Consider the following 17682-nt stretch of genomic DNA (forward strand, 5'->3'; position numbering starts at 1 on the left):
AATTTGTATACCTTCTTTTGATTAAATTCTCTTATATGTTTAAATACTGGGGACTATTACATTTCAGTCTAAAAATGTTAATAAATTATTCCATTTGTCTTTTTTTTAAGATCTATTAATGAAATGAAGATTAATTTTCTTCAGCAAACTCTTAAAAATTTATCTTATGCCTAAAAATAACTCTCATCACTGATACCCCTTGGTGTTGGTCCTCTAGTCTTGCCGTAAATGTTCCATCGATGTGTTTCAATTTCATATAAATATAACAATGAAATAAATAAAATATTTCAAAAGCAAATATAAAATTCATAGTATATATATATATATATATATATATATATATATATATTATTATTTATATATATTGATTTGGCTTTTTCAAATCAATGTATATTTATACATTGATTTGACAATATCATTTTCAGAGATAACAACATCAATTTATTTCCAAAAGGATATAGATTTGGTAAAACAACATGTGATAAATTTAACTTTGAAGAAACTATGAGATCATGTCCAACCAGCAGAGAAAAAATAAATATTCATGAAGTGCTTGAAATTGTTAATTCGCTCAGAGTAATATTATTAAAACGAAGTCCACCATTTCCATACAGAGATTTAATTGCAGCTTTTCAGCTCAGAGACAAAGTAAATATAAATTATACTTTTTAATATTAGAATTTATCTAAATTTTTGTTTTTATTAATCAAATTAATTGTGAATCTAGAAAAAAGAGAACATACAAACTGACTAATAATTTGACTTAATTCACATTAATCACTTATTTTTTATAATTGAACTGAATAAGGAAGATGTAAAAAAGGTTTTACATAAACCTTACGGAAGCCTAAACCTTTAAAAACATAATTTTTTATTGTTGCTTATTTTTACAGCATATTTTTTAATTAGTTAACCTTACTTGTAAAGAAACCTTAATATGTAATATATGAAACTGTGAATCTCTGCACATTTGCACTCAATAATATCAGACCTTTATTTTTAATTTTATTTAAATAGATATTTATTTTCTTTTTAAATAAATTCAGTTATAAAAGTAAAAATAAGCATTACTTTATTATATTCTGGTGAATTAAATCAAATCAAAATGAAGACAAGCTACTTTTTTCAGATTGGTTTATATGATGTAGGTCATGTTAGGAATTGTGTAGTACAAAAAATAACTGCTCATAAGAAAAAGAAACTGCTCCATCATCTACTTGAAAGAATTAAGAGAGTTCATGGGAAAACTCTTGATCAGAGTAGTACCAAATAAATTAATGAAAAAAAGTAATAATTGTAGTCTTATCAATTTTACCCACAGAGTATTACTAATTTTGTAAATAAATCATTTCACATTTAGAAATCTATTTAATGAACCTTCTGAATGATCTTTGAGTGTTTAGGGAAAGAATTAAAATTAGACGCATAATTAAGTACAGCTATCAGCAAACATTTTGAAGCTTGTACTTTCCCTCACAGACAAAGTATATGCTGGGAAGGCAGAAGTACTTTGTTTGGTTTGATAAAAGTGGATATTGTTTATTTTTTAGAAATAAATGATATTTCCAAGGGTAGTACATTTATATGCACTACTACACTGCCCAAATTTGTAATAATTAAGCTGATTGATAAAATAAATATATTATTACCAATAAAATATTTATAAAAGCAAATTATAAATAAAATAATTATCAAAACAACTTTAACCTGGAGTAACAAAAAATAATTAACTCCAATAATAAGTTGATTATAATCAAAATAACATCCTAATGAAAAAAATAATAATAAATGCTAGCAATGACTTTAGATTGAACCATAACATAAAACAGTTAATTGAATTAAAATTGCTAAAGTAACTGAAAATATTGTGAAATAAAGAATTAAGTATATATGATTTGAGGATTTGTTTTGACTGAAAATTTTAAATAATTTTTATCATTGATCACTGTGGAGATCATAAATGTACCTTTGGTTTCCAACAAATGTAGCTAGATCAAAAATTAAAAAAAAAACAAGAATATTTACAATAATTATGATTAGATTGAAATGCTTTATTGATTTTTTTTTTTCAGAGTTTATCAGGATTTCTGGATTATAAAACAGTATATGATATTTGTACACTATTTCAAATAAAATTAAGTGAATCTACATTCAAACAAATATGTGAAAGAATGAAAATAGTGAATGAAAGCAATCTGATAAATTACAATGAACTTGTAGAAATAATATGTCCAAAATATTCATTTCCTAAGTTTAGTAAAATTAAAGGTAATACTATTTTGTTAATAGCTTAACTCATGAAGTCAAATAAATTTGTATTTTTCTTCTACTGTTTGACAGTAAGTTATACCATGACAGAGGATAGCTGAGAAGAATTGTTGGGAATTTTTATTAACTTATTTTAACTAAAATAAAACTAAAACGGTAATAATAAATAATTATTAAGATTATTTATCACACCTCACTACTTTTAACCAATCAAATTCAGTGTTTTTTAGTTTCACTCAATAAATTCTTTAATAACATTTTATGTCAATAAAATCATGAATAGGCCAGCAATTTATGAATAAGCCATATGAATTACCAAGTGGATATAAATATGGATGAACACAAAAAATAAATTAGTAAATAAATGGCATTGTACTATACTCATTTCCCATAAATCCTAATGTAAAGGATTTCAATTCAAATAAATCTACCTTCATTAAAAATAAAAAAGATTCATCAGAGAAACTAAAACCTGAATTCTTAGACATGCCATCATCAGGAGTAAAGATAAGTTATAATAAATTTAAAAAAAATTTGCATTTAGTTAATTTTAGATAGGAAAGGCAATGAGAAATCCCATACTCTTCACTGAATACACAGATGAGCGACTACAGCAATTGTTTAAATCTACTATACTTTGTAATTAATTGATACAAACAAATTAGTACTTTACACCTTCATTTCCAAGACCTCTTCAATGGATAAAAGTAAAGACTTGGCTGGTAAGAATGGAAGTGTTTGTTTGCCACTTGAAATTTACGTAAAATATTAATTCTTTTTATAACACTTTGATTGGATTCATTTTAAATATGTGTGTTTATTTGTGTTGCAGATGTTCCAGATGAAATGTTATTTTATAAATCAGAATATCAAGATAATTATGATTCTACTATCAAGGCAAAAGGTAAGGTCAATTTCATGATTTGATTTTGAAAATTTTCCAATTTGTCACTTTTTAAAGATTCTGAAAAGTTGACATTTAATAATCATTCCAATAACTACAAATAAAGCAGGAATTTTGACACGCTTTCATTCAGTTTTTTAGAGAAAAATACTTGCAGGATTAAGAGATTATAAAAAGGATAAGTGACAGGCATATATTTTTCTTCTGTCTGTTCTAAAAATTTTATTAAAACTATTTTATTGTGTTTTAATGAAAATCAGAATATATGAATAACTCAAATTTCATCTGTAACTATAATCAAATTCTTTTTATCTTTTCGTTATTTTTAGGCAATTGTTCCATTTAGTTTGTTTAATCACAGAAATCGATTTTTCAATTGCTATTAAGAAATCTAGATTCAGCCAGCTTGCTTTTAACTGTATAAACAAACAATAATCATACATATTCTTACATAATTCAGAATTTTATCAAATGACAGAAATGTCATTTGAACTGTATGAAATACAGGAACTGTATGGTTTCTTGAACTGTATGAAATATATAAGAAAATAATATGAAAAACTCTTGACAACCAAGAATAAATATTTCTTGATCCATGTTTCCTTAATTTTCTTAAGCCATTAATAAACCATTAACATAATACTTGTGATATTCAACTTTTATTTTCAATCCTCATCATTTTTAAGGTATACATAAAAACCCTCATTGATGTCAAAGAGCTAAACAGACTCCTTGCCAGCCCAACCCTCCATTTAATTAACATTAAAATTAATTATATCCTTTCATTAAAATATGAAAAAATTATTCACATTTTTTTTAAAGATTGGTTCTAACCAATCCTTTATTTTTTTAATGAGTATCAATTTCATTATTTCTGGGCACTCACGAGCCTTCTCAGTGGTTATTGAAGGGTTCAATTATAAAAAAGTAATGAACCTTACAATTAGGAGAAAAATGAATATTTTACAAAGTTAATAATTTATTGTTGAAATCTATATAAAAATCGTAAAATTCTGTGTACATAATCCCATCAATATCATGTTTTCATCTCTTCTGAAATAAAAGTAAAATATTTTTTATCATAAACATTATAAAATGGATTTTTTAAAGAAATTAACTCCTTCAGAAGTTAAAATAAATTTTTACTTTTATGCAATATAATGTAATGGTGATAAGTTGAAATTACTTTATAAAGTCTAGAGTACAACTGGTTACTTTCAAAATACAATTATATTAATTTATTCAGGCTACCTTCAGTCTATTTGTGAAAGAATTTGTCAGTTGTTTTGAGTTTCTATGTTCATCCTCTATTTTGCCAAAAGTAACAGTTGACTAGCCCTTATTTTTGACATTTGCCTGTTGCTTAAAACACCAAGAAATTTTGGTGGTACATAAATTTTGTTAAGTACAGAAGGATTTTTTTTATGACAATTTAGACTACAATTTGTTCTACTGCACACAGTCTTAGTGATTGATAGAAAAGTACATGAAATTGGTCAGTGGTAACACTTAAGTTTGATAAATCTGACCATTCTGTTTATGTCCATTAAAATTTATAGGGAAGGATTTAAAATTACCACTTTAGTATACATTTCTAAAATAATCTCTCATATTGTTATAACATCTGAACAGTTTCTAGTCTATCCAAACTGTGAATTTTCTGGAAAATCAGGAGACAGTCAGATGTGGCTTCAATGTGGATTCTTGTGACATGTTATTGAACAGTTTTCGTTAATTTCTTGTACAAAGTAAAGGAAGTATTGTAATTGTGAAAAATTTTGGTTTTCAGATTTCAACAGAAATATCCATTTTGACCATCCCTCAATCCATTTTGACTAGTTTCAGTGTGATGTTTGTACATACATATAAACGATTAGCCGTAGAATGTTGAAATTTTGGATTTAGGACTGTTGTAACATCTAGTTGCGCACCTCCCCTTTTGATTCCAATTGACTAGACCAAAAGTGTCCAAAAAAAGCTCAAAATTCAAAAAATTTGGACTTTTGCTTAACTGCAGTAATAAGCCCTCATTGATAGCTTTTTAATTATATATTGTGGTATTAGTTTCATTGGTTCTAGAGTTATAGCCAAATAAAATTTTAATTAATGAAATATTTGAATCTTACAAGGGAAAGGCACATCGACGAGAATTATAATTTTTTTTTTTTTTAATATACTGATTATTAATAATAATTAACCTTTGATTGTAAAAAAAATGTTTATAATAAATAATAATTCAATAATAAAAAAAAATTATGAAAAAATATCAGAAACTAATGAAATAAAATTTTATCTACTTTTCATTTTTTTAAATGTGTGTATTTATACAGGAAGATCTTTTAGTCCTGTTACCCAATTGTTAGTGTCTGGTAATTTTTTTCTAAGAAAGGGAAATTTTGTTTTGTGACACGAAGTTGGTAGCGCTACTCAACCGGTATAACTTGAATTTTGTTCATGCGTGTAATTCAAAGTTTTAGTGAGTTATCATCGCTAAAGGAATCACTGTCACTTAAACTATCAGAGCCTACACGTATAATATAACGTTCTGTCATTTCATCTACCAGTGGTTCCACTCATACTCTTTTCATACTCTTTTTCAATATTTTTTACTTTTTCACAATAGGGTTTCCAGTTATCTTCATTCATGGAATTAATTTTCTCCGTGGTTAATTTTTCAACATTTTTTAATGAAAATGTGTTATGATTCGCCACATGTCTTGTTACGGCTGACCATAGCATCTCGATCGGGTTCAAATCAGGATGATACGGTAGATTCTAAGAACACATGCCCATTTTTTTCAGTTCATGCAAGTGATATCTTTGTACTTTAGTTTTATGTAACTTTACTAATTCATATAACTGTGGTTTCAGCATTTTTAACTATACGGAATATGGGTTTTCTCCAGCCTGGAATTACAATTTGGCTCTTTATCAATACCTGTATTATGATAATGGGCGTTATCAACAACTACTTATGACATTGGTGGAAGATTTGGAATCAAATTTTCATGTGCCTATTTCATGAAATTGTCTGTATTCATGTTGTCATGGTAGTCGCCACTTTTCGAACTGGCTTTCCAAGTTAGTAATGCGTTCGGAATAAAACCGATTTCTTCTCCAGCATGAATTACTATTAAACGGTCACCTTTATTAATCGGCATACGAAGTCTCTCAACAATACCATCAGACCATGACTTTGTCGAACAATGCAAACTTAAAACGTACGTTTCATCCAAATAAACAATTGTAGCATTGCTTTGTCTGTACTTAGTCGTTGCCAGCAAATATTCAATTCTCTTCCACATGATATCGGATTTCTCAATTAAAAGTTTTCTGTTATTTTCAGTTTTACGCCATTTGAAACCTAACTCTCAAAATAACAGCTAACTGCCTTTAAATCAATCGATTTAAAAAAAAGATTAAAAAAATCAATAGATTCACTGCCTTTAAAATCAATAGGTGACTGAAATTCTTGCCTTATTTATTTTTAAAGTAGGTAATTCATTCTTCTTTGAATGAAATTCATTAACTGTTCTTTTAACTACACCTAAATCAAAACTTTCTAGTCTACTGACAGGTTTCAAACATAGTTTATACTTTTTCGGCGTGCTGAAAGAACACGATTAGGATGTTGATTGAAGAATCATATCTTTTTTTCTGTTATGAATTTTTGAACCTGTAATCTTGATATCCCACAAGCAGCAGCAGTTCTTTCTTCGCATTTTTGAATACCAATTATATGTTTGTCTTTAGTTAATTTACCTATTTTTAGAGCTTATTTTTTCATAAAATCATAAGCATTATTGATAATGCCTCGTGCTTGACTCCTAAGTTTTTTTTCTTATCTACGGATTTAAATTCTGCTATAACAAACGAACAAAAATAAAATAAAAAATAATATATTATAAAAAATTTGCGAAAAACAATGAGTAATTATAAAATAATATGACCGCACAAAAAGCTTTCCGAATACCTTCGCTGAACACGATATAAACTGTACTAAATTTTATTTCTTTATTCACATATTGTCTACTACGAAGGGCGGATCTAAATATAATCATGACGAAGACACCATTCTAACTGCATGTACAAATTTTTATAGCCCTGTACATAATACCAACCAGAGCATTAGTCATCGGTTAAGGAATTGTTATTGTTTACAAGATGTAGTTATTAAGCATTTTTATACATTTAATCAATTCAAGTGGAAAAAAACTGAACATACAATAACGTAAATGTATTGATATTGGCGTCCGTACTGAATTGGTAATAATTTTAAAAACTAAATAAAAATAATATAACGCGCAAAATTAATGTTTTGGAAAACAATATAATGAGTTTTTTTTAAATTAATAGGCGTACAAGGAATTCATGCGGTGTCCACATCAGATATTTTTCCTTTCAGGACTGTATTATTTATTTAAATTACTATATGAATTAAGAAGCTTAACTGCTTTTAATTACTGACAGAGTCTGATAGTAACCCAGTTGAATTTAAAGAGTCTGGAGAGAACGTTATTTAAAATTTTTCTAGATTTTCAAACAGAATAGGAAAGTGACTATGACAACAGTTCATGGCCAAGTAAATAAAATAAAGTTGTAATTCTTCAAGCAAAGTAAAAGATATGGATTATTGTAAATAAACTATGTTCTACAGAGGACGAAAATGAGAAGAAAGACAAAGTAGTAACTTATCAGATATTTGAAAAATGGCATATCATAATATTTATTTATTTATTGATTAACTATCTGGTTACAAAAACATATTTTTTTAGTTGAAAATAAGTAAACTTCACATTTATCTTAGAGAACCAGGGCCACGGGGAGGGTTGTGGCCGCCTGAATGAAAAAATAAAAATCCCACCCCTATTAAAAAAAAGTTTTTTACCACTGTCCAATGATAAATATAATCCTTTAAGGATTGATATATTAGTAGTACGGAAATACGCGTACATCATTAAAAATGACGTCATCCAAGATGGCGACTGTCCACCATCTTGGTCGTCATTTTGTCCGCCATTTTAATATGGCGACCAAGATGGCGGTGGTCGGCCATCTTGGATTGTGACGTCAGTGGCGCCGTAGCCCGCGCAGTCTTACCAATCTGATTTTTTTTTAGAGTTGAGTGGTATAATCTGTGTGTGTGTGAATAAAAACATTTAGACGTTCCTTGAGGATGATCCTGGTCGTCCAGGCAACGGCGTCGGGAGGCGTGGCGTCACCACCGCTTGGAGGAGAGGTTCTCGTCGTAGATCGTGCACCGGGAGGCGACGACGGCGGCGGTGTCTGCTGCGGCGCGCGCACACACACACACGTGAATAAAAAAAATTTAGATGTACCTCTAGGATGATCCTGGTCGTCCAGGCGACGGCGTCGGAAGTTGGCGTCACCACCGCTCGTCGTAGATCGTGCACCGGGAGGCGGTGTGTGCGTGTGTGTGTCAGCGGAGCGACGTAGAGAGAGAGATGTTTACCGTGCGGGATGGGGCGCTCGACTGAAGAATTGTGGGTTCGACGTGGTCTGAAGTTGTCGCCGATCGACCAATCGCAGCGTTGGGAATCGGCGCGCATGCGCACTAGCCGTTAGTGTGTACGTGCCAACTGGATCGTCGTCGCGTTTCTAATAATAACGGATGCGATAAGGAAAATGTTTTTTTTGTCACTAATACAAATGTGTGTGTTGTTGTAACCGGTTAAATCCATTTGTGTCTGGTTCTGTAAAAAAAATAAAAATAAATGGTCGCATTTCCACACCACCCAGTTGGTAGCAACCGCGGCGCATTGAGTTTATCTTCATTAATAAAATCTTAAACACTCCTCACCATTTGTAATACAATTCGGCAGTGGATAAATCCAATATCAATTATAATACAGGCCTTGGAACCGTACATACAATAACAATCATTATTGTATGGAGGTTGAAAGTGTTTACCAAGCAGTGGTAGAACATGGAAACATCTTCATGATACTTCTTTACAAAACCATGATGTCATGAGTAATGAACAACAAATGTAGGTGATGGATACTGATAAACTTGCACAAGAAAACATATCCAACCATGGGAGGAAATTGGTTAAAAATAGTAAATAATTGTCAAGACTTTTCAGGAAACCCACTTATGTATGCAAAACTCGTTTTCTTGTGCAAGTTTATCAGTATCCATCATCTGGATTTGTTGTTCATTACTCATAACATCATGGTTTTTGTAAAGAAGTAGCATGAAGATGTTTCCATGTTCTATTACTGCTTGGCTACTAGTTTCACATACATAAGTGTACTACAACCTGTTGTAGTCTTGAAAAGTATTTTAATTTTGTTAACACTTTCCTCACCATTTGTAACATAATTGGATAGTAGATAAATCTATTATCAGGTCATGTCACGGGCCTTGGAACCATACATACAGTAATTATTATTGTATGGGGGTTTAAAATGTTTTTGTGTGTATGTATGATGTAGTCTATTCAAAAAAACTAGGTCTTGCAGCTTCTCTTCGGTCATCGCTTTGCCAAATCGTTTCGGTAAAAACACTTCATCATACACAAAACAGTCTTCCTAAACTTTGTGTCTGTTAAATCCATAGATTTAATTTCATATTTTTAATCACCAACCCTTTTAGTTATAATATTTGACGCCACCGTTATATTGTTCAATCTAGTAACGAAACTTTCTGCCATTAAATTTAATTGCATCTCCTCTTCGGTCATCGCTTTGGTAAACCGTTTTAGAAAAAACACTTTACATACCTCACCCTCACACTCTAGCATACACAAAACGGTCTTCCCAAACTTTGTGTCTGTTAAATCCATAGATTTAATTTTATATTTTTTCCCTACTACCAGATCACCGACACTTTTTGTTATAACATTTGACGCCGCCGTTATATTGTTTAATCTAGTAATGAAACCTTCTGCCATTATAAAGTATAGTAGCGAGATGTGAACACAGTACATATAGTAACAAGTGAACACAATGATATACAACAAGTGAACACAACGATATACAACAAGTGAACACAACGATATACAACAAGTGAACACCACGAGATACAACAAGTGAATGAGTTAAACAGTATATATAATAACGCTTTATATATCTCGTCGGTTTCGATTGCAAGCCAGCGTATAACATATGTTCAGGTTCAATAGTACTTCAAGATGTTTCTTGATGAAAAACTGCAATTTAAGAAGCACCTTCAATACGTTGTGTAGAGGGCCTGCAATATATTCTTCAGAAAACGACGTTTGGTCAATCCTGATTGGGGTCTTAACTTTAGGACTATAAGCATCCTGTATAAAGGCGTGTGTGAAACTGTTATGATGTATGCACCACCTGTTTGGGCGGATACGCTAAAATATAAAAGTTATCAGGGCATTTTATTAAAAGCTCAATGCCTAATATTCTTAATGGTAATGGGTGGTTAACGTACTATTTCACGGGAGGCAGTCTTGGTGATTGCAGGCGTGAAACCGATAAGACTTGATTGTGTCTGAAAAACAACAGTGATATGTTGCTAAGAAGTTTGGTGAGCTTGATATGGAGAGGGGGTAAAAATATTTTTTTTGGGTTTATGAATAACGTTTTCCCATTTGGAGTTAAGTTGTCTTATTTCTTCCACTGTTTGGTAATATAATGTTTATCCCTAGCTCGGCTGTCCCATTCGCAAAGAAAATACATGTACTTAATATAACCTAACAAAATAACTATAACTTTCAAATCACCACATATGTTTCATCTATGTTTTTTATAATTTATTTTTTCAAGAACATCTTTCATCACATTGTATGTCTCTTTAAAATTAATAGCATAAGCAATTGGGATCGAAGGACATTTGTTAACGTTGTGTAGTAGAACCACTTTTAAACTGTACTTGGATGAATGTATGAAAAGACACCAGTCCTCAGGTTTATGAACTTGTCCTAAGTGCAACATAATTTCATCAATATTTGTGCAATAAACCAAATTATTTTCATCAATAAAGTACTGAAAACAATTACTTTGTAGATTATTTAGATTATTTTGTCAGCTTCAAAAGCCTGAAATTTTTGTATTTTTTTGAAGAAAATTCAAAAGTAAATTCTGCAGTCTTGATTCAGCTTGATTTTTTGTTAAACTTAAATCCCTAACAAAGTCATTAAATTCACCTTGTGATATAAGATGTGGCTTATTGGAAGGTAATTCAAAATCAAAATCACTGTTGCCTTCTTCAATACTGCCTGATTCATCATTGCTGCTTTCAAAACATGCATTCATAGGTGGCTCAGGAACTGGAATAATTTCACTATGAGATACAGGCCTGATTGAATTGTAATGAAGGATATTTTACAGCATGTTTAGATTTTTTAGAATTTCAGACATACTTGTTAAACAAAAGTAACAATCTGTTACATAATCCTTTGGTTCATGAACCATAGGTACACCAAATGGCAAAGCCTTCTGTGTACCTTTCAGCTATCCTCTTAAATATACAGAACAAACAGTGCCTACTATATGAGGAGCCCATGTCTTATCCTGATCCCCAATTTTACTCTGAAAGTACAAATGATATGCTTTTCTAATTAAACGTGTAATGTTTTTTCTATTTGATTTTACGGTAAACTCACCACATACGTAACAAAAGGCATCCATATCATTTACACAAATTTGAGACATTATGATAGTGCACTATTAACAAACATAAGACAGGAATAATACTGAACAAAATTAATTCATTCCTACATCCAGTGCTTAATTCAAACAACACAGCTTTGTTTTCAGCTACGTGTTTTGACCTGCACAGACTTGATATATCTTGAAAGGCTCACTGTTCAATATTAGATGTGATGTCATAATACATGATGATATGATTTAATTCTTTGTCTAGTATTGTTTATTTATAGCTTATAAATTATGTTAACAAAGTTAAACAATAGAAAATGAGCTACCAAAAATACAATATAGGAGCTTAAAATCCCAACTTTTGAAACATTGAATAATGAAAAAATCCTTTAATTAAAATTAAAATTTTTTCAACTATGATGAGTGATAGAAAGATTCTGAGTTCATATTCGTTTTCAGCATCAAAAAACAGATTAAAATCATGTATTGCATGTTAGGAAACAAAAATTATGTTTATCAGTGTAGTCAATAGGAATCATTGTTACCATAGTGTCAAGTGTTATAGTTTTAATTGTCTACATGAGAATAAAAAATGTTTATATAACACTCGGTAAGAATTCTGGTTTACGTTTACTAAACATTTTTTGAACATTATGTTTAGTCTAAACATCATTTAGACTAAATAATCATTAATAAAATTTATTTTTTATGTATTTCTTGTTATCAAGTTATTTAATTTACTACTAAATGTTTATTCAACCTGATTAAATTATAAATATTAATAAACGAATAAAGTTTATCCCTGACCTTACAAAATGTCATTCATGAGATCTTTTTGCATGTACAAAGAAAATAAAAAAGGTTTCAAGACTTGATGAGCAGTCTGCAGTTCTCAAGTAGTAATCTTTTCTTTTGCATTAAAGAGTTTACTTTTTTTGACAATGTTGATACTCTATCCTTTCCTCCATGGAAAACATGTAAACACGTATAGGTAGATATACATTGCACAGTTTTGTAAAAACATCATTGAACTGTTTTTATTCAAATTTAAAATTAAACAAAAATGATATTTAGTTTTTATTTTTAATAGAATAATTTTTATTTCAGGTAAAAAGAGCAAAATTTTGAAGAGATATGCACTGGATGGAAAAAATATATATGAAGCAATGACACCATCAATTTTTACACAAAACGGATTGTCGTATCATGATTATTTTAAGGTTAAAAAGTTACTGAAACAAATGTTTCTACTTCAATAAATCTCTTATACTCAAAATTAAGTAATTGTTACACTAACTAGCAAACAAATGATAGGCTGCTAAACATCTGGAGTGTTTAATAAATTCACATGATAGTAATGTTACCTGGGATGTAAAAAATATCCTTATAGTAATATATTTATCTAATACAGATGACGTATACAGAAATATTTTATATTCTATATATCAAATGAAATAAAAAACCTTCCATGTGAAAATAGCAATTACCTCTCTGATTTCCCTCTACCCTCCATTTTGAATTTTTAAATTTAAATTTTGTAACTATAGATTAACTATTGGTATCATTATAATATTTAGTACATGTGTTTACACAAATTCTCTAGTAACTAAAAATATATAGAGAAAACACATTCGTAAATTTCAAATGGCCCTCGCATCAATTTTGTATAACTCGGTAGTAATCATCATTTATCAAAATACAATTCATTAGCTAAAATGTTAAGCCTTTCATTGAAAACAAAATTACACTTTATTTTTTATAAAAACTGATCTACAAACAACCAAGTAATTAAAGAGTATTGATTGCAACTTTTAATCAAATTTCATTTCCACCACAATAGAGAAATTAAATTGATATTAAAAAACTTAAATAAATAAACATTAGTTATTAATTTTAGCATTAAAATTTATTAACAACAGTATCAGTTGTAGTTTCAATGAAGTTGTTACATTGTTGTACTGGATACGTATTGTGATAGTACCTATAATATAAGTTTAATCTCACATTAACATAAACATTACGTTTTACTTTCAATTTTCATAGAGCATCTGTTCAAAGTGGCCTCCACTGTTGGTAATACACACTGTAGTAGCAGATGATTTAATGACTTTCACTCTTTCAAAGATGTGGTGTAGCTCTGATACATCAATCATTTTCTTCAATTCTCAGCTGAAGATCTTTAACACTGGAGCATTGGTGTACTGTAAACCATACTTAAATGTCTCCTGAAGGTTGTTTTTATTTTAAAGAAAAAAGTACAACAGTAAATTACAAATTATCAGTAAATTTCAGATCGATTACAAATTTTTTTTTTACTTATATTTCATAAGTTTAAGTTAAAATCCTTCATTCATTTTTCACTTAGGCATACTACATTAGAAATAAAAATTGGTGTGATAGTGTTTAACTTCTAAGATACAACCCATATAGAAAGCAAAGTAAATGCCTTTCCTTGTAATTTTTACTTAATCGTTTTACCTCAACCTTTTACTTCCTTGTACTAAGTACAATGCCTTTCCTTGTACTTAGTACAAGGATGTAAAAATATTTCAATGAAAATATCCATTTTGACTAATTTCGGTGTGATTGTCTATACGTATGTATGTATCTCGCATAACTCAAAAACAATTAGCCATAGAATGTTGAAATTTTGGATTTAGGACTGTTGTAACATCTAGTATCCCAAAATCCAAAAAATGTAGATTTTGAACTTTTTCTTAATTGCAGTAAAAAGCCCTCATTGAGAGTTTTTCAATGATATATAGTACTAATTTTCATTCCAGAGTTATACTCAAATAAAATTTTAATTAATGAAATATTTAGATCTTACAAGGAGAAGGTACATCGATTCGAATCAGACCTCATTTCCATTTTTTTTTAACTTTTTCTTCTTAATTTAAATATATTGATTTATTAATAATTATTAACCTCTGATTGTTAAAAAAATTTACAGTAAATAATAATTGAATAATAACAATTAAAAAAAAATCATAAGTTATTAGTGAAATAAAATCTTATGTACTTTTAAAATGTGTATATATAATTTAATACTTGTACACGGAAGTCATGTGGTGTCCACAGGTTTTTTTGCCAAGAGAGAGGGCAAAGATGAAATGTAAAAATTTCAGAAAATTTTCTACACTAAAACTTCTACATTTTTTAGGGTTTAATATTATTTTCTAAAGTTAATTTAATTTAACTTAAAAACTCTGAGGGATAAAAAGAATTTGATAAGGAATTCTAAACAAAACTTTTGGCATAAAAATTCTAACAAAGCATATCATTAAAATGGATTTTCAGAAAGAAAATTTCTGACACTACATGACTTCTTTGAACACCTATTAAATTACATGCACACATTTTAACAAGTACTAAAATTTTATTTCATTAATAACTGATGATATTTTTTATATTATTATTCAATTATTATTTATCGTAATTTTTTTTTACAATCAGAGGTTAATAATTATTAATAAATCAATATATTTAAATTAAAAAAAAAAGTTATTGAAAAGGAAATGAAGTTGGTTAGAATCTGTCTTGCTTAATTTAATAAATAAATTGAATAAATTAATAAAGTTAAAAAAAGGGATGAATTTAATTCAAACCGATGTGCCTTCCCCTTGTAATATACAAATATTTCATTAATTAAAACTTTATTTGGCTATAATTTTAGAACTAATGAAAATAAGTACCACTTATGATATATCACTGAAAACCTATCAATGAGAGCTTATTACTGAAATTGAGCAAAAGTCCAAAATCCAAATGTTTTGGATTTTGGGATTTTTTGTCCAGTTGATTGCAACAAAAAGGGGAGGTGCACAACTGCATGTTACAACAGTCATAAATCCAAAATTTCAACATTCTACAGCTAATCATTTTTGAGTTAAGCAAGATACATACATATGTACAGACATCATACCAAAACTAGTCAAAATAGATATTTCCGTTAAAATCTGAAAATCAAATTTTTTTTGGATTAGTTCTTCCTGTATTGTACAAGGAAGTAAAAATAGCTATGTTCTCTAGAATGGTAAAATCCTCATGAATAGTATTAAGATTTTTTAATGACAATAATTAGAAGAACCATTCATATTCTTGCAGACAGCTCACAAAAAAAACTGGCAATCTTGATAGCAATGAAAAAAAATCAACTCCTTCAGTCCAATTACCTAACAGTAAATTTATAGCTGGTTACAATGTTCACATCAGAAGTTAAGAAATTTTTACTGGAAAATAGCAAATTCACCTCCAGAACACAAAAAGGCAGGTTAACATGATATTTTATCTTGTGTAAGTACATCTCTGATCATGGTACTGTCAGGTGGATCATCAGAAAAAATGTAATAAGCAGTTACAGCAATCCTAATTATAAACCCTCTTTTTGTTACAGCTTTTATATGATGCCCAATTATATGATGATTTGTATAATTATAATAAGAGTTTGCCAGCTTATCAAAGAAAAAAGTACATTCGTCTAAAAACATAAAATCAAAATGCCATTCATAACACTTTCATGAACTTTAATGACTCAAGAACAAAACTTTGCTATGTTATAAAAATTCTTCAAGACAATGTAACTCTTCATTTTATGATTTTACATTATTTTGTCCATTTTTTTTACAAAAATTTACTAAGATAAACACAGAGATAGCAAATTTTGGTAAACCAGCATCACCTTTGTTAACAAAGTTATTTACCTGAGACTTCTTTTCAAAAAAATCTGAAAACTATCTATTATAACTTTTTTAATACATTTCAATTGCAAAGTCTTCCACTTTGCAACTGCTATTGTTGATGGAGCATCACTACCTGTATAAATAACTAACACCATATTATCTACAAAATCTTTCCAGATGCTACAACCTAAACATAACACGTGACTTTTTTTTGTGACATCAACAGTTACATGAGCCACTAAAACGTGCCAACAGCATGAATGCAGAGAAACAACATTAATTTTTTTAATATAATATAAATACAGGTTCATTTCATCTTTCATAAATATAGAATAACTGTTCAACAATATTCAAGGTTTAAAAGCTGAAGTTTTACTTAGAAGTATGACCACTTTGTTTTTTAAATGTACTTTTAACTTGTTTTGGAGTCCATGCAAAGTTTCACCCAAATTGTTGTTACCTCTTATGGCAAAAGATGTAAATATTTTTGTGGGAACACTGTAAAATTATTTGTAATAACAGCCTAAATCATTACTCATTTATTAAACTACATGTTTAAAATCTAGTAATAGTGAAAATAATATTTACTCGCTTAGCTTAGATAAAATAAATTTAAGTATCTATATAATGATTAGTACTGCTGTCTATTATAATAGGGTGTTTAGTTTGACTGCATGTGTGGAAGAATTGTTTTAGGTATCAATAACTTAAGAAGCATGCTTAATTTAATGAATGAATCTAACACATTACATGCCCCAGCAAAAATTTGCGTTTTTCTATCATTAAGACACCATAAACTCTAGTTTAGCATTGTAGGTAATAAACAGAAAAAATATATAATGATGATGTAAAAATAAAAATGCTTTCAGAGAAAATATTAATAAACATAAATAAAGAGAAAAGGTAAAGGAATATTTAACCAACTGAATAATTTTGTAAGTTCTATTAATGCAGTTTGATAACTTTTTGATATACTAGTTCATTTTATGTGAATAAAATTATTTGCTGGAAAAAAAACTTTACATAAATATCAGTGTGATATTTTTTACAGGTTTACAGTAAAGAGAATATAAAAAGAATTTTCAAGACTATCGGTATAGAAATTCCTGAGGATAAATTTGAGACAATTTGGAAGATAGCAGGAAAAAAGGAAAATGATGGAAAAGTGTACTTTAATAGATTTAAGGAAGTGTTAATGGATGAAATGCCAGAAATTTCAATCACTTTTTAA

The 17682-nt window shown here is 29.0% G+C and overlaps 1 protein-coding gene across 1 annotated transcript in view; it reads left to right on the forward strand.

The window, feature by feature from the left end:
• LOC142319997 (EF-hand domain-containing family member B-like) overlaps window positions 1–17682 on the forward strand; it is a 72304-nt gene extending 54622 nt beyond the window's left edge. The window contains exons 6-10 of the mRNA XM_075357676.1: window positions 426–648; window positions 2073–2268; window positions 3101–3172; window positions 12877–12989; window positions 17503–17682. Coding sequence (XP_075213791.1) covers window positions 426–648; window positions 2073–2268; window positions 3101–3172; window positions 12877–12989; window positions 17503–17682 — 784 coding nt within the window. The remainder of the gene's footprint in view (window positions 1–425; window positions 649–2072; window positions 2269–3100; window positions 3173–12876; window positions 12990–17502) is intronic.

Source organism: Lycorma delicatula, chromosome 2 (genome assembly GCF_047948215.1).
Source record: "Lycorma delicatula isolate Av1 chromosome 2, ASM4794821v1, whole genome shotgun sequence".
Taxonomy (NCBI): domain Eukaryota; kingdom Metazoa; phylum Arthropoda; class Insecta; order Hemiptera; family Fulgoridae; genus Lycorma; species Lycorma delicatula.